The sequence below is a fragment of the Equus asinus genome, chromosome 10, assembly GCF_041296235.1.
Source record: "Equus asinus isolate D_3611 breed Donkey chromosome 10, EquAss-T2T_v2, whole genome shotgun sequence".
In the NCBI taxonomy this organism is placed as follows: domain Eukaryota; kingdom Metazoa; phylum Chordata; class Mammalia; order Perissodactyla; family Equidae; genus Equus; species Equus asinus.
In genome coordinates this window covers 44,716,515-44,741,626 of record NC_091799.1, presented here as the reverse complement: position 1 = coordinate 44,741,626, position 25,112 = coordinate 44,716,515, and the positions used below count along the sequence as shown (strand labels likewise).

General features: G+C 50.7%; 1 protein-coding gene across 4 annotated transcripts in view; it reads left to right on the top strand.

The window, feature by feature from the left end:
• Positions 1–25,112, top strand: part of TMOD1 (tropomodulin 1) — an 82,320-nt gene that overhangs the window by 33,111 nt on the left and 24,097 nt on the right. For all 4 annotated transcript variants that reach the window (XM_014859748.3, XM_044779166.2, XM_070519150.1 and 1 more), the window contains exons 3-7: positions 6,365–6,521; positions 13,119–13,238; positions 21,665–21,754; positions 22,679–22,809; positions 24,479–24,586. In XM_014859748.3, the coding sequence (XP_014715234.1) occupies positions 6,365–6,521; positions 13,119–13,238; positions 21,665–21,754; positions 22,679–22,809; positions 24,479–24,586 (606 nt within the window). The remainder of the gene's footprint in view (positions 1–6,364; positions 6,522–13,118; positions 13,239–21,664; positions 21,755–22,678; positions 22,810–24,478; positions 24,587–25,112) is intronic.

The window sequence follows — 25,112 nt, the reverse complement described above, 5'->3', positions numbered from 1 at the left end:
ACGTGTCGTGTATCTGTGCGCATCGGAACAAGCCGCAATGGTTCTGGCCGGGACGTGGCCCTGACTATCTACAGCCAGTGGTGCAGATACTTGACATTTGGCTCTGCTGGCACCTGTCTGCAGGGTGTTAGAGTTCCTAGCAGCATTGCTGAGGATCTGTCGAAGTTTCCAGTGTCCTTGGGACAACTGGACTCCAGAATGTGGACCATTAGACTGAGATGTTAACCTGTCAAGCTGCACACCCAAGTTTTAATTTTACAACGTTTAAAGGGAAGTCACCGTTTAAAAAACCACAAGTTGGGAACTACAGAAAGAGATTGCCTCATTTTTTGCCTTACTATTTCCAAGAATGTATTAAACTTTTAATTGTGTTTTTAAAATTTAAAAAACTCCTAAATTAGAAACCCACGTAGAGACCTCTTTTTTCCTCCAGCCCAGAGCTTGATATAGGCAAGACAGTCGGAAAATATTTGTGGAACAAAAAAAAGAATGTCCTGTTTTTCTCTACCTGGAATTTTAGTCTGACGGGAACCTTATAGATCAGAAGGGGAAAATGGCAGCCAGAGGGCTGGGCCTGGCCTGCAGATGTGTATTATTTGGCCTGAACATTGTTTTTAAAATGTTTGGATCATGTGTCACTATTTAAAAATCAAGAGATTTCTCATGAAGATGAGCAGATCTAATGATGCCGCCCACATTCTTAGCCGGCAGTAATTCGCTGGAGCCGGGGAGTAGGGAGGCATGGAAAGCTCCCGCGTGCCACAGTCCCGCCACTCCTGAGTAATAACAGCTGTAATTTTAGGCTGAGATCAGAGAGCGTCTAGAAATTCCCCCTCCGTAAATCCAACACTAGCTTTCCTGTGGGGAGAGGACGAGGCGCTCACCCAGGCTTAGTCAGCGCCCTCCTCACACGAGTAAATTTCCAATGGTAAGCGAGGACCTGAAGACACGCTCAGAGGCCTGCCTCCCAAAGCGGCGCTCACCCACCGCCAGCCTGTCTTTGGAGTGAAGAGGGACGTGTGACGCATGCATGTGAATGCAGAGCCCCTAACGCAGAGCTGGTGTCTGTCCGGGAGGAGCCACACGGAAGCTTCCCCTGGAGCTAAGGGTTAAGAAAGCACTCGCGCAGCTCCTTTACCCTGTGCCGACTTTACGGGTAGCAGGGTGAGACTTAAATTCCGTAAAGGCTGCATGGTCCCCGTTACCCACAGGCGCGTGGAGTGCGCAGCCTCTCCGGGCAGAGCAGAGCTAGTTGCGGACTATTCTTTGCTGTTCAGTAAAGTAGACGCCCCTTCAGGCTCTTGATTAAACTTCGAGCTGGAACAATACCTCACTGTGCGCACGCTGTGGTTGAGACTGTCCTCTCACCGTGCCCTGCCTCCCCCATTTACCTCCCACCTCCCGGCTGCTCCAAGTTAGAGAGCTCTTTGTGGGGTCCTGGCCCCACCTCCTAGCACACTGCCTGCACACGTAATACTCACTCCATGCATGCTTGTTGAGTGAATAAGGAGTAAAGGAATGAAAGATGCATTTCTCCACACATGTGTTAGCCAAATACTCCCCTGGTCAGAGCCGACAACAGAGTGGTTGTGGGAATTCTTTTCCTCGCCTATTGGACAGCCTGGCTCTGAGAGTCCGTTTTAGGTTCCAAGAGTCATGAGAGATCCGAGACAGTATTTTCTTACCCGCCTGCCCTCTCCACGCCTACTTTACATAGTAAGGCACATCGCATGGTAACACAGGACACCATTTTAAATTTGGCCAGCTCTAGCCTGGCCAACCTCAGTGTCACTGTCGGCCACGGGCACACAAAGAGTCTTCTGATCTCAGCAGTCCACGATCATTTAGTTTAGTTATTGCCTTAGCCATTTATAAAATTTTTCCTTAGATAACATATGCCATTTTTTAATAACAGCTTTTTAAAGATATAATTCACGTACCATAAAATTCACCCATTTAAAGTGAATAATATGGGGCCGGCCCTGTGGCCAAGTGGTTTAGTTCACACGCTCTGCTTCAGTGGCCCAGGGTTTCACCGGTTCGGATCCTGGGCGTGGACATGGCACCGCCCATCAGGCCATGCTGAGGCGGCATCCCACATGCCACAACTGGAAGGACCCACAACTAAAATATCCAACTATGTACTGGGGGCTTTGGGGAGAAAAAAGAAATGAAGATTGGCAACAGTCATTAGCTCAGGTGCCAATCTTTAAAAAATAAATAAAGTGAATAATACAGTTTTTTTTAGTATATTCACAGAGTTATACAACCATCATCACAATCAATTTTGGAACATTTTCATCATCTCAAAAGAGAAACCTGTATCCATTAGCTGTCACTCACTCCCCAACATCCCCAGTACCAGGCAACCACTAATCTACTTTCCGTCCCTGTGCATTTGACTATTCTGGACATTTCCTGTAAATGGAATCAGACACTGTAGTCCTTTGTGACTGGCTTCTTTCACTTAGCGTGATGTGTTCAAGGTTTCATCTATGTTGTAGCACGCGTCAGCAGTTCATTTCTTTTTATTGCCAAGTAGTGTTCTGTTGTATGGATACACCACATTTTATTTATCCATTCATCATTTCATGGATATTTGAGTGGTTTCCACTTTTTGGCTACCATGAATAATTCTACTATGAACGTTCATGCATACATGAACGTTCATGCATACGCTTTTGTGTGGACATATGCTTTCATTTCTCTTGAGCATACACCTAGGAGTGGAATCGCGGCATCGTGTGATAACTCTTTGCTTAAGCTTTTGAGAAATTGCCAGACTGTTTTCCAAAGGGGCCGCACATTTTACATTCCCATCTGCAGTGGATGAAAGTTCCAATTTCTCCACGTTCTCGCTGACGCTTGTTATCATCTGTCTTTTCTATCGTAGCCGTCCTAGCGAGTGCGCAGCAGCATCTCATTCCAGGGTTTGATTTACGTTTCCCTGATGGCTAATGATGTTGAGCATCTTTTCACATGTGGATTGGATGTTTTCATGTCTTCTTTGGAGAAATGTCTATTCAGATCCTTTGCCCATTTTTAAATTGGGTTATTTGTCTTGTATTTTGAGTTTTAAGAGGTCTCTATGTCTTCTGCATACTAGACCCTTATCAGATATATGACTTGCAAAAATTTTCTCGCGCTCCGCGGGTTGTCTTTTCACTTTCTTGATAGTGTCCTTTGAAGCACAAACATTTTTAATTTTGATAAAGTCCAATCTATCTACTTTTTTCTTTTGTTGCTTATTGTTTTCGTAGTATATCTAAGAAACCATTGCCTCATCCAGGATCAAGAGATTTATGCCTAATGTTTTCTTGTAAAAGCTTTATAGTCCTAGCTCTTACATGTCGGTCTTTGTTCCATTATGAGTTAATTTTTGTATACCATGTGAGGTCACATGCCATCTTTGAAAAACAAGTTAAAATGATAAATAATCATAAGTTTAAAAAATATGCAAGTGTCATTGGTTTTAATTGAAAATGATATTGTTTCACCAAAGGTACTATTTAATGGAACAAATAAACTTTAACTCCTAATCAGACTGATATTCTCAACATTTACTTAAAAAATCTGACAAGCTACGAATTATTAGAAAAGGCCTTTGATGTTTTTTAAAGTCAACTGATTTCAGTCAAGATAAATGACACCATATTTTAACATGCTGTATAAGCAATATTTTTTAAATACATTGAAAACATCTGTATTCCCCCATTACAATGACGTGGGCTTCACTTTAAGACACTGGTTCTCAATCAGGGCCAGTTTTGTCCCCCAGGGGACGCCTGGCACTATGGGGAGACAATTTTGGTTGTCACAATGTGGGGAGGGGGAACTATGGCACCGTCAGGTGGGGGACAGAGATGCTGCTACGTGGCCTGCAGTGCACAGAGCAGCCCCAGATGTCAATGGTGCCGAGGTTGAAAAACTCTCCTTCAACTCAATCAGTGGCCTCTGTCAGATGTATTCGAAAAGAGACGTGAGTCTGCAAACCCTTTTCCTCTCAGTTACCACCTCGTGGGCTTCTCCTGTCACAATGCTGAGCCTCTCCGAGGCCAGAATGTGCCAGCGCCTGACTGCCATCAAAGCCCTTTACAGAGACAGAAACCTATCAGGCCGTCGCTGCTGGAGATCATCAGGAAAACACTTGCTTTCGTCCTTCACTCATTTTTTGTGTTTGTATGTTTTCACTTTTTGAATTTTGAGATAAATTTGGACAAGACATCTCTGTTCAACAGACATATTTGGGGAGCCAATCTCCTGTTGAAATGTGTTTCATCTGATTATAGAACAGTGATAATATGTAATTTGCGAGGGCTTGGCCCATGCTGAGCACTCTTCCTGCCTTAACTAATTTAATTTTCGCAACAATTCTGAGAGAGCGGCTTTCATTATTCACATTTTACAGCCGTAGAAACTTGACACACAATGAGATTAGGTGCCTTGCACAAGACCATGCAGCTGGATTCCTCGCTCCTCCAAGTCAGGGAGTGAGCCTGACGGGGCTCAACAGTTGTCTTGGCTGGCTCATTATAGGTAATCACGGATGGATGCTTAGGGGACAGTCAGGTTGTTCTTTCATTCAGTTGTGTCACAGTAAATGCCCTGCCGTGGGAGAGGAGGAGTGGACACCCACAGCTGGCCACAGGACATCCCATCTCACCCTGGACATGCCCACAGAGGCATGGCTCACCTGGGAGCATCGTCCATCCTGCGGGTCACGGTGGGCAGTGTCTGAGGACTGCTGCTGGAGGAAAACTGGGATGTCTGTGGCATCACTTCTGTTCTTGATGCTCACCCCCAAGTCAGTCACAGCTTGATTCTCTGCCTACTGGCCTTCCTCTCAGAACATGCTCTAGCTCCTGAATGTCCCTGCTCACTGGTTGCCTGAGTCCATCTCCACATCCACCTGTGCCACTCCCCGAGCCCCTTATGTCCTATGCACAGGCCCAGCTCACCTTCGGCTCTCTCATAGTCGGGGTCACACTCTGGTCTCCAGACCTCACAGCCACTGCTCCTACTGGAACAGCACTGTGGCGTTAGCCGTGGTGAGACAGCCTGTAAAACCCGTACTGTGGCTGCGCAGTGGTCTTTCCCTCCCGTGCCAGGCACAGGCTGTCTTCGCACGCTGATATCACCCCTTGCAGACGGGCCTCACGGGAACGGGTTTGGAGAGTGTGTGCGCATAACTGACGATGTGTGTTTCGATAGTATAAGGATCAGAGATGGAATGGCTCCGTAGCTTGGCCGATTTGGGGGTGCAGCAAGAAGCGAGGTGAGGTTCTGCTCATGCCTGCCTTCCAGGTGTCCCTCGCTGCCTCTCCGCACAAGGGGGCAGGAACAACCATTAGAAATGAGGGTTGCCCTCCTTCCGCAAATCCGAAGAAAGACCCGGTTATTGTTCTAGATCTGCCCCTGAAACTCCTTGGGCAAGTCTTCCCTTGTTCTGGGCCCCACTCTCCCCTTGAAGGAAGGGTGTGTGCAGGGGATGAGCTCTAAGCATCCTTGCAACCATAACCCTCCTTGGCTCTCTAAGGTGCGGGGCCTGAGTCACAGAGAAGCCCATGCAACTCAGCCCCGCCTGAATTAGGAATCTGCTGTAGTAATGAGCCCGCACCCAGAAGCCTGCCCATGTTTGAGGAAGAGAACACGATTGGTTGATGCTATCTTTCTTGAGAGACTTATCTCCATGGGCAACGTTCAAAATATTTAACAACCAGCCTGGCCCGAGCATGGACTGTCAGGAGGAGCAGGCAGCTGGTAGGGCGTCCGGGGCCACGGCCTGAATTCAGGCCCTCCTCGCCCGCCGCGCCCACCTTGCCTGCCTCGCGTTCTGCCCAGCCTTGCCCAGCTTGTTTTCTGGGTCTGCCTCTTCCTGCCAGATTCTGCATCCAGGGGCCTCACTCGAGCCCCCTGGGCTGCTTCTCTCCCCAGCCTCTTTATACACAGCACTGTAAGTATCCTCATGCACCCGAACGCCAACTTAATCCTCTCCGTCACTCAACAGACGCTCTTGGAGCTCCCCTCTGTCCTCGGCCCCGTGTCAGCTGACCCCTAGCCCCCTCGCCTTCAGAAGAAGGTTAGAGGCTGGGAAACACTGGACAATAAGAGACCTGAGTCCTAGCCTGGCTCTGCCCCTCGTCTGTCTGCCGTGTGACCTTGGGCAGGTCCCTGCCCCTCCCTTGTGTAGGTGTCAGGCTCCATACATCTAAAGGATCAACTTAGATTGATTCATTGAGCTCTGAGGTCCCCGGTGTTCAGTGATGAGTTTCTGGGGAAATACGAGTCTTCAGCATCTGACTGCTCTCTCTCTCTCTTTCTCTCTCTCTGTCTGTCTCACCGGCCCCCACACCCTTCACTGTAGAATGCACTGCTGCCCGCAGGCCTGAGGCAGAAGGATCAGACCACCAAGGCGCCCACGGGCCCCTTTAAAAGGGAAGAGCTCTTGGATCACTTGGAAAAGCAAGCAAAGGAGTTTAAGGACCGAGAAGATCTGGTCCCCTACACAGGGGAAAAGCGAGGTACCGAACAATGTCGCTCTTTTGAATATGTCACTCCCCATGCATCGCTGAGTGCCAACTGTATGCCAGGCCCTGTGTTGGGCCAGATGTGAATGGGCCTCCTTGCCCTCATCCCTGCCTGGCCAAAAACACAAACCCAACTCCATGAGCATCGGCGCATGATGTAGATACGGTGGAGTTTTTGGGTAAACCAAGGAAGGAGCTATATCCACCCAGACCAGCCAGAGTTTCCCCTGAATTCCCTTTATCAGAGTGTCCTGACTATTTTTCATGCAAATGTAGACACTTTGGAAAGTGGGAGAGGGAGCTATTAGTCATGAGCTCGGGACACGAGCTCTAAATAAGGCCTGTCCGTGCGAACGTGGAACAGGAGGTGCCCCATCTCTGCCCTCGCTGTGCCTGCTCTTCCCAAAAGTTCCTCTCGGCCACCTGCAGCATCCCAGCCTTCATCTGGCCCTCCAAGACTCTGCCTGCCCTAGGGTGAGCTGTCTAGAACGCTCCAGGGAACAGAGCGGCACTCCCTGACCATCGAACCCTTCCAGGTCTTCCCTCTGCATTCCAGACCATCCTACTGTCCTCTCCTCTGTGCCCACCCCTGCTCACGGCACTGCTCCCCACAGGCCTCCTTCTGTTCCTCAAACATCCCAAGCTCTTTTCTACCTCAGGACCTTTGCACGTATTCCCTCCACCTGGAATGCTGGTCCTGCTCTCTGGCTCCATGCTGTCTTCATGGCTGCCTCTTCCTCCCCTGTGGGTGGGATAATGGCTAGAAACACAGCCTGGAGCTGGATGTACTTGGTCACAATCCTGACCCTACCACTTACCAGCTGTGTGCTCTTGGGTAAATTTTTAACCCTGCTGTGCCTCCATTTCCTCATCTGTAAAAGGAGGGTGATGAGGCTAATACTACCAGCCCCATGAGATGGTTCAGAGGAGTGAGTTGAGATAGATATGAAGCTCTCAGGACAGTGCTGCCCGCAGCGAATGCGGAGTGGTAGCTGTTCTTATCCGCTCCGTGTCCGCCGTGCGGGCTCCTCCTTCAGGGAGGCCCCCGTGTTGTGTCTGCTCTGTGAGGACGGGCAGGCCCTGCAACGGCCCCTCCTCATTCTCTAGCTCCGGAGCCTGTGTGTCCCTCGCAGCGACCCCCACCTTATCACTCTCTCTCTACTTCCCTTGTCTCTCCCAGTGGCCTGGGAGCTCCCTGAGGGCACTCGGGCTGCTGTTGCTCACACAGCACCCCAGCACCCGGCCTGGGTACAGTGGGGCTCCGTGGAGGGTTGTTGAATGAATGAATGAATGAAAACTAAATAAATGTGTAATGAATCTTGTGGCTGCTTCCTTAGAACTTGGGCCCATGAGCACCTGGACCACGTCTGTCCTGTTCATCACTATGTCCCCGCACCTAGTAAGCCCCAGCCCATGACAGGCCCCCAATAAATGTTTGTTGAATGAAAGCATTAATTGTAATTAACTAGTTGCGTGATTGTTTATTTCCGGTCTCTTCTGTTCTCCCCACCCCAAGAACATAAGGGTGGTGAGCCGGGGGTCCATGTCTGTGGCTTTTCTCTCCATGTTGGGTTAGCTCACTGCCCTGCACAGAGGAGCTGCTTGATAAATAATGAGGGGAAGGCCAGCAGGGGTGGACATGATGGGAGGACTCGGAGCCACCCCAGACCCTGGGACTGGAGCTCAGTCCAGATTTTACCAAAAACGCAGAAGTCAGGGCAGCCCAGGGGGCAGGAATTGGGAAGGACGGTGTGGCCCAGGCGCCTTGGAGGGGTGGCAGGGGAGGGGGTGACCATAAGGGCTGGATGCGCCCGGTGGTGAGTGTGGGTGGGAGGCATTTTGAAGCCAAGCGCTTGTGCCAAGGGGAGCAATTTCCCGGCAGCAGATGAAGATAACAGGATCTCTGGACTTCATAGGGCCTTGAAACTCCCATTGTCCCACCTGCACATTTGAAAAATGGGGGGTCCGAGGCTGTGAGAGAGTCAGCAACGGACCTGAGTAGACAGCTGGTGAGCCGTTGCCGGTGTCCACTCCCCGGTCTGGACCACGGCGGGCAGAGCTGGAGATGGGGTGGGGGTGGGGAAGGGAATCTGGGTGGTACAGAGACCATCCTGCTGCCCCTCCACGGAATGCTGGCCTGGCCCAGAGCCTGCCTGCCTTCCTGGAGAACTGGGCTGACCCGGGGAGCGTAGCCAGAGGTTATTCTACATATACCTAAGGACAAGCCTAACAGGTTCACCAACGTCGTCGTCACCACCAGCAGCATCCTCATCACGAAGTATTTACGTGATGATCCTTGGAGTCCTTATAGGTCAAGTCAGTGGGGTCTCAGCAGAGAGCGTGGAGAAGGAGAGCTTCCTGCTCTAACAGGCAGACTCGGGCCCGTTCACTGAGCATCTACCCCACACTGGGCCTAGAGCCAGCCTGGGGCGAGAGGAAGCAGCACTCCAGTCCCCGAAAGACCCCACAGAATGTGGTAGGAGCCATAAACTGGTGCAAAGTCCTGAGGAATTTGGACCTTCATTCATTCTCATTCAGTGCGTGGGTGGGGCGGGGATCAGAATAAAGCTCCATGCAGGACATTTTTATTAGAATTAGATTTGACTGCATGTGCTGGGAAAAAAATTAAAATAAGAGAGACTTCATCAAGATGGAAGTTTAATTTTCTTTCTTTTAGAAGAACTGCATGTTAGGCATTACAGGGCTGGTAGAGCATCTTCCCTGGCATTAGGAATCAAGATCCTTTCCAGTTTTTTATTCTGCCATCCCTGCAATATGTCCTTGTCCTCATGGTCCGTCTGGCTGCTGAAGCTTCAGCCATCACATCCATATTCCAACTAGTAGGATGAAGGAAGAGAAGAAGTCCAAATCCCTCTTGTAGTGACTTACAGTCACCACCTCACTGAGGCTCCTGCCACAGGGGTGTAATCAACCATAGATCTTAAATGCTTATAGAATGTTCATCCCGGTCATCGCAGCAGTCATCTTCACAGTTGATTTTCCTTTTACCCATTTTGTTGTCTTTGTTTGTTTTGCCCTTTTCCAGATCCACCTCTGGTGGAGGTTATGATACATTTTCCCCTAGGTGATTTTCTTGTATGTTCTGCTCATATAGGTAATTGACCTTTGCTGTAAACAATTTAAACAATAAAACAAAAGTACCTTCATGCATTGCTTAACAATGGGATATGTTCTAAGAAATGCGTCCTGAGGCGATTTCGTTGTTGTGCGAACATCATAGAGTGTACTTACAAACCTAGATGGCACAGCCTCCTGCCCACCTAGGCTCCATGGTAGCGATCTTACAGGACCACTGTATTTATGCGGTTCGTCGTTGACCGAAATGTTATGTGGTGCAAGACTGTAATTCAAAGCAATTCCCTCCGCTGAGAGCTGGGCACTGATCCCATCTTAGTGACTATCCTTCCGGACATTTCCCTCTGCACTTCCCAGCCCTCCCCGCCTCGCCATTACAGCCCTGGTCCCAGTCACCATCCTCGCTCGCTGGACCATGGCAGGAGCCTCCTAACCACCTCCCAGCTTCCATCCTCACCCCCTTCAGGCTATTCACAAGCAATAGACAAAGTGAACTGGGTTTTTTTTTAATGGAGGTGAAATTCACATAACATAAATTTAACCATTTTAAAGTGAACAATTCAGTGGCATCCAGTACATCTACAATGTTGTGCAGCCACCATTTCTGTCTAGACCCAGAACATTTGCATCAGTCCCAAATAAAACCCCATACCCCATAAGCCGTCACTCCCTGTTCCTCCCAGCCCCCAGCTCCTGGCAACTATCAATCTGTTTCTCGGGATTTATCTATTCCGGATATTTCCTATAAATTAAATCATATAATATGTGACCTTGTGTGTCTGGCTTCTTTCACTTAGTGTATTGTTTTCGAGACTCGTTCATTCCCTTTTATGATTGAATAATATTCTGCAATTTGTTATCCATTCATCCGCTGATGGTCAGTTGTTTCCACTTTTTGGCTGTTGTGATTAGTGCTGCTGTGAACATTCATATGCAATTATCCGTTTGAGTCCCTGTTTTCAATTATCTTGGGTGTATACCTAGGAGTGGCATTGTTGGATCATATGGTAATTCTGTTTAATTTTTTGAGGAACTGTGAAATTGTTTTCCAAAGAGGCTGCACCATTTTACATTCTCACCAGCAATATACAAGACTTCCAGTTTCTCCACATCCTTGTCAGCACTTGCTGTTTTCCATTTTGGTTTTTGGTCTTGATTATAGCCATCCTCATGGGTGTGAAGTGGTGTCTCATGGTGGTTTTGATTTGCATTTCCCTAACGACCAATGATGCTGAGCATCTTCTCAGGTGCTTGCTGTATATCCTCTTTGGAGAAATGTCTATGAGGCCCTTGTTAATTTTTAAATTGGGTTGTTTTCTTTTTGTTGTTGAGTTGTAAAAGTTCTTTACATATCCTGGAGAGTAGACCCTATCAAATATATGATTTGTGAATATCTTCTCTAATTCTGTATGTTGTCTTTTCACTTTCTTGATTATGTCCTTTGATGCACAAAAGATTTAAATTTTGATGAAGTCCAATTGATCTATTTCTTCTTTTGTTTCTTGTTCTTTTGTTGTCATATCTAAGAATATATTGCCAAATCGCAGGTCAGGAAGATTTACACCTATGTTTTCTTCTATGAGTTTTATACTTTTAGCTGTGATTATATTTAAGTCATTGATCCATTTTCATTTCGTTTTTGTATATGGTGTGAGATAGGGGTCCACCCTTCTGCATGTGGATGTCCAGTTGTCCCAGCACCACTTCTTGAAGAAACTGTTCTTTCCCAATTCAACGGACTTGGCTCCCTTGTCAAAAATCAATTTACCAGAGATGTCTGAGTTTATTTCTGGACTCTCAATTCTATCCCATTGTTTATGTATCTACCCTTATGTCAGTGCCACACCGTTTCACTTTGCGGTAATTTTTGAAATCAGGAAGTCTGAATCCTCCAGCTTTGCTTTTTTATCAGCATTGTTTTGGCTATTCAGGGCCCCTTGCAATTCCATGCAAATATGGGGATTGGCTTTTCCATTTCTGCAAAAGATGGCCACTGGAACTCGGATGAGGGTTGCCCTGAGTCCGCAGACTGCTTTGGGCAGCTTTGCCATCTGGATATTGTCTTCCAGTCCATGAACTCGGGATGCTTTCTGTCTATTTAGGTTCCTTTAGTTTCTTTCAACAATGTTTCATAGTGTTCCATACACAAGTCTTTCACTTCCTTGATTAAATTTATTTCTATGTATTTTATTCTTTTCGATGCTATTGTAGGTGAAATTGTTTTCCTAATTTTCCTTTCAGATTGTTATTGCTGGTACAGAAACACCACTTATTTTTATATGTTGATGTGTACCCTGCAACGTTGCTGAATTCGCTTACTAGATCCAACAGTTTTTTGTGGAATTTTTTAGGGTTTTCTACATATAAGATCACGTCTTCTGCCCACAGGGATAATGTTACTTCTTCCTCTCCAGTCTGGATGCTGTTTATTTCTCTGTCTTGTCCATTTACTCTGGCTGGAACTTTCAGTACGGTGTTGATGGCAGGAGTGAAAGCTGGCCTTCTCAGCTGATGACCTTAGGGGCTCATGTCCTCATCTGTCAGGTCCCAGCTCATAGGCCATCATCACAGTGAGGTTCCCTGACCACCCCACCCAAAATAGCAGCGCCCTAGTCTGGGAGCTTCCTAGTCTTTTGCTGTGCTTTATTTTCCTCCATGTTGCTTAATACCGTCTGATAGCCTTGCGGGCTTGCGTATTGTCTGCCTCCTTTTGCTAAATTGTAAATTGGTCACTGCTATTCCTCAGCCTCTAGAAAGATGCCTGGCACACAGGAAGCACTCAATAAATATCTGTTGCATGAATAAATAAATAAGTAAATGGAATTCCATATACATGGAATTAAATTGCTTGTGCTATTTTGTAAACTTGCTTTTTCATACAACGTTTTGTCTTGGCATTTTCCTTCTTGGTAAGTGGAGATCTCTGCCATCCTTTATAGTAACTCCTGGAACCCCTTGGTGTGGATGCCCCGTGATTTCCTCAGCAGTCCCCACTGGTGATCATGGTGGTGACCTTGTAGGTGCCTCTTTGCTCCCTTGTTCCATTATGAGTCTGACACTTTAAAAATAAAATGTCCCATGAGGCAAGGATATATTTTTGCTTCCTATTTCTCTTTTAATAATCTGAGTGTATTTTATTTATTTTGTTTAGAAATGTTTCTAAATTCTTCTCTCATATCAGAACCATCGGTTTAGGGCTTCCCAGGCCCTGGCATTCTATTATATTTTTCTTTCGTTATCTTTTTCGACTGACAGGTTGTTTAATGCCCAGTGTCTCCAATAGCAAGCAGTCTAGTCTGACCAAGTTACAAAGTCGTTGTTTTCAAATGTGAAAGGTGCTTTGTTGGAGGCTTTGTACTTTGGGGAAGTTCGTCACTGGGTCCCCAGGGGGAGGAACATCAAGGGATGCACAGGGTTCTGGGACCATCCCTCGGGACCTCGCCAGAGGTGCCCCAGCGCAGCCGCCGCCCTGTAACGACACTCGTGTGTTTACAGGAAAAGTCTGGGTTCCCAAGCAGAAGCCGATGGATCCGGTGCTGGAGAGTGTGACGCTGGAGCCGGAGCTGGAGGAGGCCTTGGCAAACGCCTCAGATGCGGAACTCTGTGACATCGCAGGTAATTCCAGAAGCTTCCTCATGTCCTCCAGAAAGGTTTGATCCACATCTGCAGGGAGCCTTGGATTGTTTATTTCAACATAAACACCCTCTCTGTTTCTAACAAGGACTAGACGAGACCAAGAATATAGGAATAGAAATCCATTATCAAAAACTAAAACGAGGAAAATAGAGATAAAACCACCCACACCCATCACCCCAGGAGCCATCTGTTGTTGCCACAAGACCCCATCCAGAGGGATGCAGAAGCATCCCAGGGAGGCCAGCAGGGCCCTTTAGCAGCCACTGCACCCAGCCCTGCCCAAGCCGCCCGGGAGGAGAGCGAGAGCGGCACAGACAGGGCCCGGCCTCCGGGGCTTGAGAGGCTCACAAAGGGCTCGGGCAGTCATGTGATTTCACAGCTTTCACAGCTCAGAGAACCGAGCTTTGAGGCCATCACCACATAGCTCATGTTTGTGCACCACTCTCCATCTTCATGTGTGTTTCCATACGACCTTCCCAAACAGCCCCTAAAATTCCAGAAGGTGACCTGAAACGCGGAGCCCTTCGCCACCCGCCCCGTCTCCTTATTACAGTCTAGTCTCTGCCCCACGTGCCCTGTGTTCTGTCCCCTCCCGCCCCCCCGGGTCAGGCTCTGGCCACAGCAGATGCCCTGTGTGCCCACCGTCCTACAGGCTCCCAGGACCAGGGCTGGGGGCGGGGTGCGGGGGGTGGGCCATTTTATTCTGCAGACCTGGGGGCTATGAGCCCTCACCCAGATGTGACAGGAGGTGGGAGGGGGAGAGTGGGAGCCGGAAAGGAAAGGTGGGGTCGACTGTGACTCTCTGGCTATGACAGTGAGGTCAGGGCAGGAGTCAAGGAAGGTTCCAGATTTCTGGCTTCAGAGACTAAGTGGATGTTGGTGCCACTGATAAAGGCGGGTGTATCCTTCTGTTCTGGCTGCCATAACAAAACACCACAGGCTAGGGGCTGAAACAACGGAAGTTTTCTCACAGTTCTGGAGGGTAGAAGTCCAAGATCAAGGTGTCAGCACATTTGGTTTCTTCTGAGCCCTCTCTCCTTGGCTTAGAGGTGACCACATCTCACTGTGTCCCTCTTTGCCCTCCCCCTCCTCAGTGTCCCTTGTGTGTCGTAATCTCCTCTTCTTATAGAGACAGAGGGGGTTGAGGCCCACCCTAGCAGCCCCATTGTAACTTAATCACCTCTTTAAAGACCTCATCTCCAAATACACTTATAAGTTCTAAGGTATTGCTGATTCAGACTCCAGATATGCATTTTGGAGGGACGCACTTCAGCCCCTAACAGTGGGGGAGGAGCAGGGTTAAGGAAAATACTGAGTTCAGATTGGGATGTTTGGAGTTTGAGGTGCCTGTGGGCCATGCAGGCGGGGACAGCTGTACCTCAAAGTCTTGAGTTCTGCGAGGGGTCCACGCTGGAGCCCTTGTGGCATCATTAACATAGAGACGAGGGCATCGTCAGCATTAGAACATATCAGTTTCCGGGAGAGGACATGACAGGAGTGAGGGCCTGGGGCTCTGGGGGCAAGTGCCCTGGCCGGGGTAGAAGCCTGTGAGAGGTGAGGAGTGGCAATGGGGCAATGGTCACCCTGGGGGTCAGTTTGCCGCAAACGGGCTGGGAATCAAAGGCCAAATCAAGATGGGCAGAACCTAATGCAAAAGCTAGGGAGACAGAATGAGGGTTCAGGGCTGGCCGGGACGCTCAGAGGTGTGTGAGGCCACCAGTGCTGGGGACGCGGCGGCTGCAGCTATCTTCTGCCTCCTCCCATCCTCCTGCTTCTCGTGGGTGTTGTACATGAGTCCTGAAGCCTTCGTGGGGGGGCGGGGAGAGTGGCTGTCAGCTGTCGTGGGACCGTGGGGGAGGGGCAGTGAGAAGACTCAAGGACGCACAAGGGGTGACGCTGTGTGCCGGTGGTCAAAGCGGGGCCGCAGGGACCCGAGGAGTGAATGGGGAGAGCGGATGTGTAGACTCTGAGTCCAAACAACCCTTTCCTCCGGAAGTGGAAAATTGGGGAAAGGACAAAGGACAGTGGCTTGAGAGGTGTCAGGGCTGAGAGAGAAAGGTTTTCACTCCCGCTGTGAAGCACACAGGCAGTGAGTGTTTCACCCAGTTGGAAAGTGAACACTGAACCCGGGGAACTTAATCAGTGTGCTTTGCAGTGCACGATTTGTTTCGTCAGAAGCCACACAGGTCATGCTAGATCCCACATTATGCTCATATATTTCGACCCAACCACTTCCCTGCTGGGGTCCCCTTGACTTCCGGTTAACCTGTGCAGCAAGGAGGCGGTGAGTGACCCCGTGGTCCAGCATCTCCACACTGACTCACCCTGGAGCTGTTTTTATCCTGGTCCTTCCCTGAGCCCCCTCCGGGACGCCACTCCCCTCACTGGGCAGCGCAGAGGGATTATCAGATAACGCCCCTGTTCAGAACCACCAGTTCCCGTGCCAAAATAGAACTGCAATATTGCGCTACGTTTCTGTGTTGATTTCTTAAAACCATTTCTCTTTATTTTCGTTGGCGTGACTAATTATTAATATCTGTTCATGATACCATACCCTTCCGATGTCCAGAAAGAACAGGGAGAGCTGTAAGTCGACACCAATGTTAACTGCTGACCTCGGGCACCTGCCACTGTACATCAGCCATTTGAAAGGTGACAGTGTCTCTGGGAAGGAGAGACTGAATATTTGTTGGCCAACTATGTCCCAGGTGCTGTGTTTCTCCCAATACCTTGGTGCATTTATTGCTCACAACAGTCCTAAGAAGTAAATGTTATTGTCCCCATTTGACAGATGGAGAAAGTAGGCACGGTGAGGTTAAAGGTCTTGCCCACGGGGTCTGAACCCAGGCAGCTTCGTTCTAGGGCCCACTGGCAGTGGAGCCTCAGTAAAGCATCCTGGGTGGGGGACGTGGACACAGAGGGTGGTAAGAGCAGGTGCTGGGCCATGTCTCCCAGCCGGCTGGGGAGGGTTGGGCCACATTAGGAAAGGCTCTCGATTAAGACATTGACACCTGAGCCTAGGAGAGTCTTGGGGAGGATGGGTGAAAGCAAGGGTTTGGGCAGAGAGGTGGTAGTGCTGGGAGCATGGGGGACGTAGGAGGCAGACCCCAGGTAAGGCCAAGAGCTGAGGTGGAGCAGGGGGACTGCGTCTGAGATGTGGCTCCTCCGAGAGACCAGCTGTTCCCAGTGCTGGGTCAGAGGCCCAAATGCCGAGGTGGTGCCAGGCGTTCTAACCTGAGGCACCAGAAAACAGAGCTGGGTGGCTGCAAGGAGAGCTGCTCTGCCCTGAGTCCATTTCAAAGATGCTGCAAGAGATGGAGGTGGGACATCTTGCTGGAGCACTGAGTGGGACAAGCCCACCACACAGTGGTGGGGAGAGGGGCTTCGGAGCCTTTCTGGATGAGGGCGTGGCCGGAGCCAGGAGTGTGGATGACTCGTTAAAGAAAGAGGTGGGAAGAGGAGGGCACGAGGTCTGCAGGTCCTCTGCAGTCTGAGACTTGACTCCCAGGCGGAGCGCTGCCATTACTCCACCTTTCTTTGTTCACCCATTCACACATCAACACCACTCAGCCAGGGCACCCCAACTGCGTGCCAGGCTGTGGACACCAGCCCTGGGGAAGGAAGGCATCAGAAGGAAAGAGTCCCCGCACCCTGCTCCTGCCCGCGCGGAGCCGACATTAAACACAGACTGAGGTCCCTATGACAGGTGACAGAGAGTCTCATAAGGAAACAAGGACGGGGGGCCAGAGAGGGGTCTGGTTAGTTGAACTTGGGGGACAGTGCCCCAGGCGGGGACACAGCTGGAGCAGCTCCTGGCTGGAGAACAGGTGCCCCTCTGAGCTGCTTGCTTCGCAGGCGCGTGCCGCAAGCTTGATGTCTGGTGATGACAGAACCTGTAGGAGGACACCCAGCAGATGCGTCACACTGACTCAGGGGTGACCTGAGTAAGGCAAGGCTCATGAACCCCCATTTGTTCATTCGTTTTCTTGTTTGTGCATCATTCCTGTGTTCATTCATTCGCTCATGGAGTCAGTGTGCATTGTTGAACTCCTGCCATGTTCTAGGATGAACCGGATCCAGCCCTTGCCCTTGGGGGGCCCAGAATGCAATGAGGAGGACAGACCAGAAACTTGTCCATGAGAAGCGTCACCGCAGGGTGATGAGCAGAATGCACAGGCCCTGACAGTGCTAAGTTCTTGGCATGTGGCCTTGGGTGTAGCCTGGAGGCCACTGGGAGTCACTGCAAGCACTTGGCATTCTTAATGCCTCCCCTCCCCAGTCAGGGATGTGATCCTGGCTCACCTCTAGGGACCCTTCCGGTGGGGCAGGACCCAACAAGGAATCAGGGTAGGAGACAAACCCTTCAAAAGGGCCAACCCCCAGGCCACCCCCAGGGGCAGTTGGCACCCCTAGCTCTGTGCCTATCGGAGGCAGGCCTAGCCAGACTGCTCCCCGCCCCCCCCAACTGCTTCTGGTGCACTTTTGTGTCCTTAGGCACCTGTTCCCTTCTACAAGAGGCAGGGTGTGGCTTATCTTGGAGCCAATCAACTGCCCTGTAGTCCTGGGCTGGAGCCAGCTCCTCCCACCCATTCCTAAGCTGCAGGATGACGCCCTCCAGCCGGCCGTTGCCCAGAGCGAGGCCGGCGGCTGGCCGCTGGCAAAGCCGCAGATGCGGCCGCTCTCTCTACATCCTGAGTGGAATGAAGAACTGAGTGAGCCCTGCCAAGCCAGAGACAGGAAGGAGAACTCGATGTTCTTTTGCAGAGTTCAAAAATAGTTCTTTTTTGAGTTTTGAGGAAGATCTAGAGTTTTTTTTTAAAAAATCATGTTCCTCAGTGCTAAATTCAGCCTTGCCAATATCTACAAAGAATGAAGCAGCAGGCGCTGTGGGTGTGCTGTCTTCCTCCATCACTCACTCTTGGTGCCGTGCAGGATGCCTCCCGAGCCCCCAAGCTATTCCTCAGCAGGGGAGGTTCAGCTTGCCCCCGACCCCGCCTCCCTCCCTTCCCTCCTCCTTTCCTTCTTGGAACCCGAATTTCCTCTGAACTGCAAAAGGATTTTTTTCTTCTTAGGGCTGCTGTTGACATGTATTACCTCCTAGAATATATGCCATCTGGCCTTAGAATTCCAACATTGAGGGCAATCTTTGAACTTTAGAACTGCTGGTGACCTAGCGTGTGCAGGAGTGGCTGGAAATGCTGATTTAGAAGCCAGGCGGGTCCTCGCCCGAGGGTCTTTGAGAAACCATTCAGTCTTGAGCCTGCTGGGAAAGCGGGGTCGGCAACACCTGCCCTGGATGCTAGTTGTAAGAATCCGACAGGATCAGCAGACCAGGTGTCGTGTGACTCAGTCCTATGTAACGGCGAGAGCCAGCCTTCAGGCACACTCCAGTTTACAGGCGAGAAAACCGAGGCCCTGAAAGCGGAAATGACCTGGGCAGGGTCACCAGCAGTTAGTGCCAAGGCCCAGGCTGGGCCCTGGTCTCCTTCCTCTGTCCCCTGGCGCTTCCTTGTAAGCTTCCTGCCTCTGCCCCCATTTCTGGACCATGATGGGAAGCTATCATCAGAGCACAAAATGCATTTTCCGTTTTCCACCTCTTCATACACTCTAAGTGACACCAGCCAGCCGTATGAGGTTACATCTTCCCTATGATCCCCAGCAACCTTTCCAAACTGTTTCCCAAACCTAGAACCCCAGCAGCAGCCCAGAACCACCAGGAGCTGCTCCCTGCACGGGAGCTCGAAGAGCCAGCTGCAGACGTGACTGGCAGCCGTCGGATTCACCTGGCGCTGCCTCAGCCCTCAGCTCCCACTGCCCGCTTAGAGCAGCCTGAATTAAAGTCACCAAGAGCTTGGAAAAATTCAGCTGGCTCTCTCCCTGCCCGTTCCCCTGAGCAGTGAGCAGGCGGGTCTAATTTTAGTGGAGAAGACTCTGAGAATATGAGACGCAAAAGGGTCTTGGAGATGATCTCGCCTTGTGGTTCTCAAACCCCAGTGAGCATCAAAATCATCCAAGGAGATTAAAAATATCTCTCCGGAGATTTGGATCGGATATTTCTGAAAGCTCCCAGGGGATTTGTATGTGCAGCCATGATCGAGAACCAATGATCTTGTCTCACCCTTTATTGTACAGAGGATGCTGAAGCCCAGAGAGGGGAGGGGACTTGCCCAAGGTCACACAGCATCCGGGGCATAGTCAGGACTGGAAGCTGGGTCTCCTGACTCTTCACTAAGGGCTGTCATGTTGTCTCTCTAACTAGAAATCATGTCTAATGAAATGGCTTGGGGAATTTTAAAAAATCAGTGAGTATTTACCAAATGCCATACGCTAGAAGAGGTAGAAGAGAGAGAACATTCTTCCCTGCCCTCCAGAAGCCTACAGTCCCGCGGAGCAAGTACACATGCACTCAGATGTCTCTATGGCTGTGTAGACATGTGCTGCGAAAAGGATACCAGGTGCTGCGGGAAGTGTCCCGCAGAGATGGGAAGGAATCCAGGAGGACTCCCTGGGGGAGAAGGTCTTGAAGAATGGGAGGTAGAGTTGTTAGGTCAAATACAGGATGGTCTGTTGGATTTGAATTTCAGGTAAACAGTGGATAAGTTTTTAATGTAAGTAGGCCCCAAATACTGAATGGGACTAAAACATTATATACTAAAACATTATTCATTGTTTATCTGAAATTCCAATTTAGCTGGGTGTTCTGTATTTTTATTTGCTAATTCTAGCAATCCTACTGGGGGCACTTCAGCAGCGGGCACTGCAAATGAAGAGAGCATCGCCAGCATGGGGATGGCATTGGCGGAGGCAGGAGAATGTACTGAGCAGCGGCCGTTTGTGTTACTGGAACAGAAAGGCTGTGGGTGAGGGACAAGGCTGTTGAAGCAGGGCCAGCTCCAGGAGGCCAGTGAAGCCAGGCTCTGGGGTCACAAGCCACCGCCCTCCCACCTGGATGGCTGAAACAGCCTCAGTGCCCCCATGTCCTTCCCTCCCTTCTGTGGTCACATCTCCAGACACAGCCAGAGTAACAGTCACAGAACTCGAGTGACACCATCTCAGTCCCTGCTAAGGCCTCAGTGGCTTCCCAGGCAGCACCCAGAAAAAGACACCCAAACTCCCCGCCTCATCCTAGACGTCCCTGCAGGATCCAACTTTCCCATTTGAATAAAATCTGCTGCAATGGTCTGTCGTGAGGACTCAGGGGTGAGCGTCAGCCTCTCAACCTTACCGGCCCATTGAAACTACCTGGGGAGCTTTACAAAAGGCAGATGCCTGGGCCGAGGTTGTGGTTTAGTTGGTCTGGGGTCGGCCTGGGCATCAGAGTTCCAGAGATTCCCCTGTGGTTCCAAAGGGCAACCTGACGGAATCACTGATTACAGAGTGTCCTCTGGCCTGCAGCAGGTGCTCAGAGAGTGGGGATGCTGCCGTCCACCGCGTGTCCAATTCATCTCTGTCCCTCCTCCGCCGCCCCTCCCTCCCTGGCCTTCGGCTCTCTGAGCGAGGGCTTTCCCACCCGCCATTCCCTCTGCCCAGAACGTTCTACCTCCTTTTTCTTAACTTGGCCAACACTTGCTCATTCCTCCCATCCCGAGTCCCTCTGTCCTAGTCTCCTGGAACACACCGAACTTTTCCTTTCCAACACTGACCCGACTCTGTGCTTCTGTTTTTAATTGCGTAGGTACCTGCCTAGCGTCTCTCCCTACGTAAGGTACATGGGCAGGGACTCTGTCTTTCCTGTTCTCTGCTGTCCCCCTGGAGCTGGGCACGTAATGCCAACACTCAATAAATAACAAATGAATGGACAAAAGGATGACAGCATGGGGATGATGTGGTCAGATTTGCATTTCCAGAAAGATCTTTCTGGATGCTCTGTGCTGAATGCTGGGGGATGGGAGGGTAGGAAGAGACTGGGACCAGGACACCAGTGATTGCACAGCTGTGATAATGCAGCTGAGAAATGACAGGGCCTCAACCAGGACTGAGGTGATGGAGTGGAAGGTGGCACAGATGAGAGACACTATATGGAAGGGTGGGGATTCAGGGGGCTGCCATGTGACTGGGGTTCTACCCTGAGGGACAGGCAGGATGACAAGATGGAAGGTGATCCTAAGGAACAGGCTGTTGCCAGGAAAGACAAGTTCTGTTTTGGCCAAATGGGGTTGGACATGCCAGTGGGACATCAGGGGACAGCTAGGAACTTGAGGCTGGGGACTAGAGAAGCCGAGGCTGGGTGTAGAGATTAGAGAGTCATGTAAATAGACATGAGAGTAACAATCAAATAAAGTTTAAGTTTTCATGCAAGTTTCTTGCCATTTCTGTGAGCAAAAATTCCTAGGGTGCAGCACATTAGCACCCAGAAGCCTCTTGCGTCTGAGAGGCAAGCCCCTGTCCTTCCCCTGTGCCCGCAGCTATCCTGGGCATGCACACGCTCATGAGCAACCAGCAGTACTACCAGGCCCTGGGGAGCAGCTCCATCGTGAACAAGGAGGGACTCAACAGTGAGTACGCGGCCCGGCCTGCCGGCTTCAGCACCCCTCCTCTGCCCCAGCGGGGCCCCTTGGAAGGGAGAGCTGTCCTCACCTGTCTTGCTTCTCCCACCCACCCATGCTCTCTCACTCATTGCAGAAGTTTTAAATATTATGTAGCCAAATCTACCCACCTTTCTCTGTCACTCTCCTGGGTTGTGTGTCTTGTTTACGAAGGCCTCCACCCCAATATTATAAAAATATCCTCCTACATTTTATTCTGAAAGTTTTTGAGGTTTACTTCTTAGATTCAACTTGTTAACCCACCTGGAGTTCATGTTTATGTGTGGTGTGAGATGAGAGTGAACTTTCATGATTTAATGGCTATCCCATTGTCCCAACGCCATCCTCTGCATAGTTCATCCTTTAGCCACTGGTTTGGGACTCCACCTTGATCATAATTTCCACGTGCCCACATGGGTCTGTCTCTGGGTCCTTCCTCTGTTCCACGAGTCTCCTTGTCCTTTCCTGTGCCAATATTGCATTGTCTTAATTGCTCCACTGCATTGTTCCCAGCTGGTGTTTTGGCCCCAGAGAGAAACGAGGGTGCCAAAAGACTCATGGCCTGTCCCTCTAGAAGCCGTATGCATCTCACAGGGGCCATTTTATCCTCCAAGAGCCCACTGAGCACAGGTGAAAGGACTGCTCACGCTCTACAAATGAGGCCACAGAGGTTCAGAGCTCACTGAGTAATTCGCCAGTCTCGCAGGACGTCAAAGACAGAGCCACAGGGGGCTGGCCCCCGCACAGGGTCTCCCCAAGCATCGCCCCCCGGGAACCCCTGCCACGCGCAGCTTCACGGTCCCTGACCTCTGCCGCCACTGCCTCCCGGCGTTCTTGTGTTGAGGGAAAGCCGTCCCCCTCTGTGAGCCACCTCCCTTTTGTCTGCCATTTTAGGTGTGATCAAACCTACACAGTACAAGCCTGTGCCGGACGAGGAGCCAAATTCAACAGACGTAGAGGAAACGCTGGAGCGGGTAAAGAACAACGACCCGAAACTTGAAGAGGTTAACCTCAACAACATCCGGGTAAAGTCCGTGTTATTTCACTTCACCTGTGGGGCGGGGAAAGCCAGGCCAGGCCCTGTGTCACCCAGACGCGGACAGCGCAGGCTTGGCTGTGCAGAGAGAACAGGGTCCTGCTCGGGCTCTGGGTGCTTCTGGACCAGGAATAGGGGCAAAACCTTTAAGAGGGGCGGACAGTGTAAACCAGCGCATCCCAGAGTCCTGGTTTCTATCGGAGGACTGACATCGGGCCCAGATGTTCACCCCGGGCCAACCCAGCTTCGACTCTGGAAACCTGCCATGTTATTCAAAACACTGAGAGCTTCTCCAAGATAAAATCATGAGTCAGACACACATGGCTGCTCGGGGTCTCAAGGCTGGAAAAGCCCAGTGCCCACCAGGCTTGCGGGCGCGTGGGAGGGGCCCACCCCAGACCAGCGTTGCTGCTGTATCATGCACGTATTCAGCCTCATTCTGTGGCCCTGGAAGGGAGATGTTGGCCCAAATGTCCAAAGACATGTTCCAAGCCACTGGCCCATATCTCTCTGGATGTTTCCTGTGTGACCACCAAGGGCAGAGAGGGACAGATGGACAGGCAGTCCCACCCTGGACAGGCTGCAGGAGCAATTCAGAAGCAGGCCCAGCTGCCTGCCCACCTGCTCAGCCCAGAGGCCAGCGGGATTAGTTCCGGGAGGGTGTGGGGGTAAGACAAGAAGCGGGCCCCTCGCTCCCCAGCTCCTCTTTCCTCTCTTCTCTGCTTTCTTTTACATGGCTGCCAGCCCCTGGGCACAATCAGATTGGAAACCTGTGCCTGTAGTGTTCTCCTCCCTGGCCTCCCGGGGATCTGCTCCCGAGGGGAGCTAAAGTGACGCTCTGAAATGAGAGAGCCGTGAAAACACAGCCAGCTTCTCTCTCGGGGCCTGCATTGTCTGCCGCATGCCCAGTGGAGGACACGGGCACAATTCAGCACCGTGCACGCTAGCAGTGCATACCGGCCTGGACTGGCCTGGGTGTGGAACCTGGCCACGGCCCTGCGCATTCTCCCTGGGGCTTTAGGCAAGGGCTCAGCCCTCTCCAGGCCTCAGTTTCTCCTCGGCACATGACACACTTGGACTAGATCGGTGGATTTCACCTGAGAAGATTAAAATATACATGCCAGTGCCCAGACCTGCCCCCAGAGATGCTGATTTTATGGGTCTGGGGCAGGCCAAGCATCAGCATTCTGTAAAAGTTTCCCAGGGGCCTCTGACGCGCAGTGGAGCTGAGACCCCCCCTGGGACAGATGTCTCTTAGAGGTCATCGAGTGCAACCCCCTACCTCAGTTTTTCAGAAACATGCCCAGAGAGGGGAAGAGATTTCCCCAGAGTAACAGGGCGAGTCAGAAACGTTGCCAGTGGCTGGGGCGGAGGCCAAGCCCCCCATACACCTCTGCATCCTCTGCCTTGACTTTTTCCTTCTCCAGCCTCCGCGTATACAAAGAGAGACTTGCAGGTCCTATCTGAAATTGTCAGGGATTTTCTCAATCTGTTTACCAGAAAGTTCTCCCCAAATCTCAGCCGTTTGGGGCAGAGCTGGAAGCCTTTGCCCATTCAGCTTTTGGTCAGAGACTCGCAGGAATCAGGCTGCGTGTGTGAGACAGTTCCCCCCATCCGTCCGCCTAACCTGCCCCCGTCCCTGCCTGCTTTCTCTGCAGAATATCCCCATAGCCACCCTCAAGGCATACGCAGAAGCTCTGAAGGACAACTCGTACGTGAAGAAGTTCAGCATCGTGGGGACACGGAGCAATGACCCTGTGGCATTTGTATGTACCTTTCTGTTCCACTGCATTGAGAGTGGGGGACGTAGCAACAGAAATGTTGGTGCTTGTGGCCTCAGGACCGGCCATATCCCAGTGATGAACAAGGAGCCTTGAGTGGTGTAGTGAAGGCACTGGGCTAGGAGCCAGGAGAGGACGTGGACAGAAGGGCCCTCTGTACATTATCCTAGTGACTCTCCACCACCACCCTGATCCCAGGGGTGCAGTTCTCCCCACTTTTCAGTTAAAGAACCTGGGGTGCAGGGAGGTCAGCCAGCTTGCTTTGTCCAAATTTGCACAGCAAGCAAGAGATGGAGCTGAGAATGAAATGCAAGTCACGTTGACCCTAAAGCTGGCTCTCTCTCCGCACAGCACGTCACATTTGGATAAGGACCTGCCCCTCCCTGGGCCTCTGTTTCTCTATATCTAAAATCATTGTCTTCATCAGTGGGTCCCGAAGAGCAATTTTATTTGTTTTTTACCCATGTCTTAAAGATATTGCTGATCAAATTACATTGTACTTATTATAAAG